The 8,900-nt window shown below is 38.5% G+C and overlaps 1 protein-coding gene across 1 annotated transcript in view; it reads left to right on the forward strand.

The window, feature by feature from the left end:
• Window positions 1-7,203, forward strand: part of ATL3 (atlastin GTPase 3) — a 58,761-nt gene extending 51,558 nt beyond the window's left edge. The window contains exons 11-13 of the mRNA XM_055312533.1: window positions 340-411; window positions 789-1,220; window positions 2,595-7,203. Coding sequence (XP_055168508.1) covers window positions 340-411; window positions 789-1,220; window positions 2,595-2,681 — 591 coding nt within the window. The 3' untranslated portion in view covers window positions 2,682-7,203. The remainder of the gene's footprint in view (window positions 1-339; window positions 412-788; window positions 1,221-2,594) is intronic.
• Window positions 7,204-8,900: the final 1,697 nt, after the last annotated feature.

The raw sequence follows: 8,900 nt of genomic DNA on the forward strand, positions 1-8,900 counted from the left end.
TTTTTGACCCATGTCTATTTCTTAACACTTAAAATTATTTTTTTCTTTTTTTTTTAACACTTAAAATTAAAGCAAAGGGAATGATACTTCCAGAGATTTAATTTATAATAAAGACTTATGTATCAGAATGTCTTTTTTTGGGGGGGGGGGGCAGAAAATTTGGCGAAAAAGGAATATTTTATCTCATACATTGGGCTATATGGAAACCTAAAAAATGGCAGAAGGATCCTATAAAAGGAAGAATGGGAGTAGGGTGAGAGGGAATTGGCACTTGGTTATTTGTGGAAGAATGTTAAAGAGAAGGGATTCAGAGTTTATGCTTTCTTTTCTTTTTATAAGGCCACCGCTGAAGCTAACAATTTAGCAGCTGCAGCCTCCGCCAAAGACATTTATTACAACAACATGGAAGAGGTATGCCACGCGTGTGTTTTATTCTGATGTAGCTATAATGTGGGCCTGTGGCTTACGGCAGAAGCCCAGACTGACCTTGTTTAATGAATCTGAAGATGACGAGACAACAAAACTGTGTTCAGGCCCCCCTGGTAATTGGGGTCTTCTGGTTCTTTCTGTTGCTAAGTAAGGCTTTCTTCCAATGCAGTTAATGTCACCCTCCTTATTTCAGTGCACTTTTCAGAGGAAGTAAACTCAGACTTTATTGGTCTTGGTCATCATTTTAAAGTTAATTTCTAATATCTTAAATATTTGGACTTTTTCAGGGTTTTCACTTGTTTTATTGGGCACTTGTTTTCAAAGAGATCTTCAGTATGTTATGTCTTTATTCTTTTTAGGTTTGTGGGGGAGAGAAACCTTATTTGTCCCCAGACATTCTAGAGGAGAAGCACGGTGAATTCAAACAGCTTGCTCTGGACCATTTTAAGAAAACCAAGAAGATGGGTGGGAAGGATTTTAGCCTTCGTTACCAGCAGGAACTAGAGGAGGAGATCAGGGAGCTTTATGAGAACTTCTGCAAGCACAATGGCAGCAAGAATGTCTTCAGCACCTTCCGAACCCCAGCAGTGCTTTTTACAGGCATTGTGATCTTGTACATAGCCTCAGGCCTCACTGGCTTTGTTGGTCTTGAGATTGTGGCCCAGCTGTTCAATTGTATGGTTGGACTGCTGTTAATAGCACTTCTTACTTGGGGATACATCAGGTATTCTGGTCAATATCGTGAGCTGGGTGGAGCAATTGATTCTGGTGCAGCGTATGTACTAGAGCAGGTAAGTGGTGTCAGCTGACAAGGCTACGGGTTGATAATGGACAGATATCTGTGTTTTTATTGTAGAATATTTCCATTTGCAAGAGTTTCACAGTGAAAGAAGGCATAAGAAGTTTCCCCTGGTCATTTTTTGTTTTTTGATAGACATTACGTTGTATCCTCCTTCTTTAGGATATTGATATTTATTCCTAATATTTTGTTTCCATGCCTAAAAACTTCCCTCTAATGTGAAAGGTTCCAACTTAGATATACTGTGTTACTCATGGGAAACTTCTAACCACATGCTCTTCAGATATGATTCCTGTATGATTCAGGAGCTTTGAGATTTTTCTGTTTTGAGTTCTGCTAATGGATGGCATTTCTTTCACTTAAAATCATTCAGAAAACCAATGGCTTTTGACATTGACGTGATCTCCAGGTATACAGATCCTTGAGACACCGATTTCCTTTTCTGAGTACCATGAACAGATGGGTTAAGTCAGAATTGCGTGACAAACCAAGAGGGCTTCCAACCCCACCACCGTAACAGAGCAGAGGCGTAGCTGACTCTCTTGGAAGTCAGCTGCTGTCACAGGCTCCCCTGACACCTGTATTTTCATTTCCTGATTTTCTGGTAACATACCCATGATGTAGACAGATTTTTTTTTTTGACTGTGTGTGTGTGTGTGTGTGTGTGTGTGTGTGTATAAATAAATAAATATATATATTTATACACACACACACACATATATATATATATGAGTTCAATTTGCCAACATATAGCATAACCTAGTGCTCATCCCATCAAGTGCCCCTCTCAGTGTCCCATCACCCAGTCACCCCAACCCGCTGCCTATCTCCCTTTCCACCACCCCTTGTTAGTTTCCCAGAGTTAGGAGTCTCTCATGTTGTCACCCTCACTGATATTTTCACTCATTTTCTCTCCTTTCCCCTTTATTCCCTTTCACTAATTTTTATATTCCCCAAATGAATGAGATCATAAAATGTTTGTCCTTCTCCGATTGACTTATTTCACTCAGCATAATGCCCTCCAGTTCCATCCACATTGAAGCAAATGGTGGGTATTTGTCGTTTCTAATGGCTGAGTAATATTCCATTGATACATAGACCACATCTTCTTGATCCATTCATCTTTCGATGGACACCGAGGCTCCTTCCACAGTTTGGCTACTGTGGACATTGCTGCTAGAAACATTGGGGTGCAGGTGTCCCGGTGTTTCACTGCATCTGTATCTTTGGGGTAAATCCCCAGCAGTGCAATTGCTGGGTTATAGGGCAATTCTATTTTTTTTGAACGTTTATCTCTGAAGTCTTTCTTTCTTGATGCTGTGTTGTATTTTATTAACTTACCTGTTGAATAAATTGACTCTTGCAGGCTACTTCTCATATGGGTAATTCCACTCAGGCCGCTGTGAGGGATGCAGTTGTTGGGAGGCCACCTGTGGATAAAAAAGCTCAGTAGCATCTTGACAAGAGGATTCAATGAGAACGCAGTCAGCCCCTCCTGATTGCTGGGTTTCTGCCACGGCCACAGGTCCAGAGGAACGCAGGTCTGGGATCACCCAGGAAGAGCTGAAACTCAGCAGTAATAAATTAATAGACCTTTCCCATGGCTTCAAATTCTTAAACATTTCTGTTGGAAGCATTTCTTTTCCTTGCTGATATAGATCCAAGCCTGTGTCTGTTTTCTTATTACTCTCTGCTTTGTGCACTTTATGGGGGAGAAAGCTAAAGGAAAAAAAATGCAAATATGGTTTTAAATCCTGCATGTGTCACTTAGTGCCTTTTAAGATTGAATCCAGGCTTTTGAGGACAAGGATAGCCTCATGAAAGATTGCTGTTTTGTGGTGAAACCTGTCAGTTTCTTTTATACTGTTACCATTTAAAAATGTTTACGAAAGTTGCAAAAGCTTCAGAACAAAAAACTGAAAATGATACCATTACACTGTTATTTAAAGTCTTAAAGAATCTTGCTTGCCATATAGTGTGGAAAAACCACATCCTGTTTAAATCCAACATACACTGAAATTTATGGTCTTTTACTGACAGGCTAGCAGTTTTGTTGGAGCAAACTCTTATTTTTACTTTCATTCCTATAGCTTCTTTTTAGAAAAGAGGCCAACATGCCTTGAAAAGCCAGAGTGGCTCATAATGAAAGGAGTGAGCTCGATACTTTAAAACAAAACAAAACAACCCTGAGTTTGATGAACCATGTGACATCTGATAAGTCATTTGAACTTGTGCCTTGGTCAGATTCACTGTTTGCAGGTTTATATTCACATATGTATTATATATAACTCATGGTTGTTACTTGTGAGGTCTAGTTTTCAAGAGTTCTGCGTTAAGAAGAAAACTTTATTAAGGATTAAAGGAAAGACATTATTACCAAACATTATTGTCTTTAGTTGTCCTGTTTCATGTGGCCTAGGCAGTAAGTAAATCAGGTCTTTATCCAAAACATTTATTTGCATTCTCCTATGCACAAATATTTTTAATAATAAAGCTAAAATTGTCAGTTTTGTTTAGTGAGTCTTCCTTTATTAACTTCACTTGACTAATCTGGAAACTTTAAAATAGCTTTGGCTTAGTGAGGACCAAAGTCCCACCCAAATATGGATAGTATCTAGAAGTATCTAAGTAATCTTTTTTGTTACCTTGATTGGGTGAAAAAACATTTTATCTGTTAGTTGCCTTTTCCTTTGATTTATAATATAATGGTGAATTTAAAGATTTTTAAACTTTTAAGAGATTGCCTTGTAAGTATTTATGTAAGCATTCAGGTATGAGAATATTAATTCTTAAGGTAATTTTTGTTGTGGAAGGGAGATAGGAAGGCTTAGGCAAAACCCAAGTGTTGATTCTATGTATATGAAGTCTAAGTGGAAAGCAGAAAAAAGAAGCATGTAGTCTCTGTATCAAAGAATTTTCTTTTTATTACTTTAACATTTCACAACAGAAGTATTTCTGTAAGTCTGAATTAATTCCAAGCATTTTATATTTTTTTTATATCTATATACCATCTTGCCCTGAAATTCTTGCTATTTTATTCATTTGCCATTACATTTTAGGAAAATTCCTAAAAACTGTTTACTTGGATAACAGTGATGCTCCGTTTGACTGTTAAATTGAAAGCTTCTCTTTGAAATTTTGGTGCATTTTCAGGTGGCCTCTCATCCTCTTGCATGTTTATACTTATTAGCTAAAGGCTTTGCAGATGTTGAGATACTTGGCTTTTAATACATTGTAGAAGCACATTTATAGATTTCAGAATAATTGTCTAGAGTGATGATGCCTTTAAAAGGTGAGAAAAAGATGATCTAAAACTTATTTTAATACTAAAGTATTAGAATTTTTAAAGTAAAACAACATGTGAAAGTGTATAACTTAGTGAAATCTTAGTATTTAATTACTGTTTAAATTCACCATTTCTGTTTTGATCTTAAAGAAATATTTTGGTTTAATTGTCCTGGGGAAGCCTTATTATTTTTGTCTTTATTAGTTAACTTATTCTGCCTCTGGAAAGTGTTTATAAAGCTTTCTCAGTGAAGATCCTTAGTGAGTTTTCGTTGGCCTATTTTCTTTATTTTTACAGTAAATTGGTAGTTTTATATCAAGTTTTTCAATAAAAGATGCATTCTCATTGCTGGCCTTAAAGAGTCCTGGGGAGATTTATAACCAGGTTGAAGAGAATATCTTTTACCTCTTAACTTCCCTCAGCCTTTAATTCGTGGGTCAGAAACGGGTTCACGCTGAAAGTGTGTGCTTGTTGTATGTTGCTCTGCCACTCCTGACCAGCCTTCTCATGCAAGCATTTATGGTTTGCACATTTCTAACGGTTATATGGGGGCATATTCCTATTAACGTATAAGAGGAGGTTCTCAGAATTTCTATGAAAAGTATTCATTTCAGGAAAAAAAATGTTTTCTTAAATCCAGTTAGCTTTTTATAGTAAAAATAATAGAATAAAAATTTCAGTTCTTTCATGAGTAATTTTTCTAGATTGGTTTGTGGATAAAATGAGGGCAGATGATCATGACTGATGATCAGCATCTTCAAAGTCATATCCTATTTTAGCAATATACCAAGAAGTCCATTCCATGGAGGTTTGTGTATTAATACCTACTTTGTACGTGGTAGAATGCTTATGGAATATTGTTTTGCTTTATCTGCTTTCTCTTTTCTCTGTAACATGAAGTGAAAGGCTTTAGGCAAACAAACTGCCTTGTTACTGGCAGTGTGTTCTTAGCAGGTCATATCCAGTATTCTACCTAACTTATAAAAGTGGTGTTTTGGATAGTGTAAGTTTGGATGGGTGTTTATGTATTATGGGCAGATTACAGATAAGTAGGTTGACTTAAGCCCAGGCAAAAGTGACCAAAAAAAAAATTATTTTTTCCTTTCTTTTTCTCTTTTTTTAATGATTTATATGGAAGTCCTCATAGGACTTCCTCCCCCACCCCACATAGAACTATTTAAATGTAATTTAGGATGATTTAGGATGGCTCCCATCCAAGGTAGCCAGTGTGGGCTACATCTTTCTGGCTTACATTTAGATCTGACAAAAATTTTTTTTTTTTTTAGATAGATCTGACAAAATTTTTTTTTTAAATTTTTTTTTTTTTTTAATTTATGATAGTCACAGAGAGAGAGAGAGAGAGAGGCAGAGACACAGGCAGAGGGAGAAGCAAGCTCCATGCACCGGGAGCCCGACGTGGGATTCGATCCCGGGTCTCCAGGATCGCGCCCTGGGCCAAAGGCAGGTGCCAAACCGCTGCGCCACCCAGGGATCCCAGATCTGACAAAATTTTAATCAAGGAATAGGGCATAATGAAGACAAACTTCAGTCATGAAAGTACAAATGATTTGTGTAACTGCTTTTTTAAATGACATTAAGCCCATTGTAAGGGACCATTTACTGTGATAGAATAGTTTTCCTTCTGTCCTTTTATAGTTTTGGGTAGTGGCTTTCATCTACTTTGGAGTACCTCAGACTTACTTGGGAGGTTTGTTTAAAGCCATTCAGACTCCTGTAACTTCTGTCAGGGATTGCCTCAGCGGGTCTGGGTTGTGGCCCTGGAATCACCACTTTGATAGGCAGTAGTGCAGGTAGCTCAGGGACCAGTGAGATAGACTGCCCTGTGGGATGGCAAACTGCAATTCACTATTGTTTGGAGGCAAGTGGACAGATGGACAGCTTCTACCTGAGGCTCAGAATAGGTGCTCTGCTACTGGAGACTGTATGACTGGGAGTTCATGTGTTCAGAGTAATAAGGGCAATGTCTTTCATCTAGAGGATTAGCTAAGCTCATTAAAGCTGTTTTTCTAAATTACAATAACATAGTGCCTTCTCTGGAAAAAGAATGTTCAAGTGTCCTGTTTACTAACAAGTGTAATTAGGATTTTAAAAACCCACCCTTTGAAAGTTTTTCTTTTAAAAAGCAAAGTTCAGCACTGTGACTTGAACCCCTCCCATCTTTTTGTGCACAGAAAACCTTAAGCCATAAATAAAAATAATAACAAAAAGGATGGAGAAGATAACTTTGAAAATTAGGGACAGAGATACCCCACAACAGGAACTTTTCAAAACAGGTCTAAAAGCAGAAAGATTTCAAAAGCAATTTTCTTCCTTGAAAGGAATTTAATGAGCCAGAACTAAAATTTAAATGTAGTGCTCTTATAACCAAGGAAACATTGCAATTGATTCCTGAAGCTTTCTAATTTAGATGGCTAAATGCTGCCATGGACTTAAGCCTTAAAGGGGGGGCCAGTATTAATCCTGAGCATTAACAAGTTTTCTTTTTCTTTTCTTTAAAAAATTATTTGTTGAAAATTCTTTCTCCTAGACCCCTGCCTTTGAACGGCTTTAAAACTTAATACACTTTTTAAAAAGTGCAATGGGATGAGATTATACTATTTTATTAAAAGCATGTCTTCTGTTTCTTAGTTGTGAGGTCATTTAATTGAATAAAGATCATAGCACCATGTCTGTATTGTTTTTTTTTTTCTCTTTCTCTGCTCTTTAATACGGGAAGGTCTATGAAATAGGTTTGGGCTTGGCAAAGTGAATAGGAAATCTAAGGGAGGGATAACTCTGTGTCAAAAGTGGTAGTGGTAATGTGGTTTGGGTGCATCACCTTTCTCTGTCCCGTGAAACAATACTGAACAGTCTTACTAGCATAGTGCTGGAGGAGGCCATGGACTTGAAGATGTTGCTTAAAATCGAACACGTTTTATTTACAGTAACATGGACATGTGAGGACCCTTGAACTTGTAACACTTCCATTTGGTTGCCCCATCTGGTTAAATGGTTCCTCTTTGGGAGTGAGTGAAGCTCTATCGAAAGCATTCCCTTTCACTGGTGGCCTTAGAGCCAGTGGAGAGGTTGCATTAAAGTTCCCAGATATTGACCAATTGCTAGATAGAGCCCATTTGGCCCTGTGCTAAGAGTTCTGGTATGTTTCTAGTTTGAAACATATACTTGGAGCGTTCAGTAGCCATCCCTCCATCACTTCATCCCTCCCTCTCTCCATCTTTCCCTGACGGTGATCCTGTGTTAGGTGCCAGGCTAGCTGTTGCACATGTGTTCATCACCGTATCATTTGGGAAGGTGCAAACGATAGAATATGAAGGTGAGAACTTGGGGCTACCATCAGAGTGTTAATGCCTTCATTAGCATAAGCTGGGGAGAAGGAAAGACAAGTGGGGAAAGTGGGTGTCTGTGGATGGGGAGAAGTCAAGCAAACTATGGTTTGTCAGTGCATTGACATTCTTGTCTTTGATTACCATATATTCGCAAAGATGAGTTCAACCCTAGTTAGTTTAATTGAAGGAAAAGCAATTGTAAGTGAATGTCTAGGAGCAAAACTGTCAACAGGCACTGGAGAAACTCAAACATCAACAAGGCTATTATCTCAAATATATTGGCTGTATTCTCTGCTTTTCCAGATGGATTTCTTTCATGCTGTGGGGGAGGTAAGGCACAGATGCTTGCAGGGTTACATCATACTACTTTTATGTCTCCAGAGGAAAGAGCCATTTACTTTTTGACCCATTGCCTATTTAAAAATGTGTGTATACATAGCTGCAACTTAGAGAAGGCTCCTGATTGGCCTGGCATGGGTCATATGTTCAGGGTCCATTGTGATCGCCTGGGGGCTGGGCCTTGATAGCTGTACCAAGGTCACCTGTGTCTTTAGTCAGGGTGATGTGGACTGATTTGGCGGGTCCACCAAAACCACAGTCACCAAGTGAAAGACCGCTGGGCAAACAAAAACAAATGTCCACTACAGTTCCCAGTTCCCCAGACTGTTGGGCCATTTAACAGAGTGGAATTGAGAAAGCCTGGAACATTTCAGGAATGTTCTTTCAAGGGGAAGTATGGTCGTTATGCTGCGCATTTATGCAGGGGAAGCTCTCCAGAGTGTCTCACTGGGATTTGTCATTAGTAGGACTTGAGAGGTTTCAGAGATGGGATTCAGGAGGATGTTACATTTCACCTTCCTTTTCTTTCATAAAAACCTAATTTTTCTGGTCAAACTATCAGACTTGGCCTATTCACAAAGCTGCACCAGAGTAGCCTGGGTAAATATTAAAAAAACCCTGTATTCAGGGGCACCTGACTAACTCAGTCAGCAGTGACTCTTCATCTCAGAGTCTTGAGTTCAAGCCCCACATTGGGCAC

The sequence above is a fragment of the Nyctereutes procyonoides genome, unplaced genomic scaffold (genome assembly GCF_905146905.1).
Source record: "Nyctereutes procyonoides isolate TBG_1078 unplaced genomic scaffold, NYPRO_anot_genome, whole genome shotgun sequence".
Classification (NCBI taxonomy): Eukaryota; Metazoa; Chordata; class Mammalia; order Carnivora; family Canidae; genus Nyctereutes; species Nyctereutes procyonoides.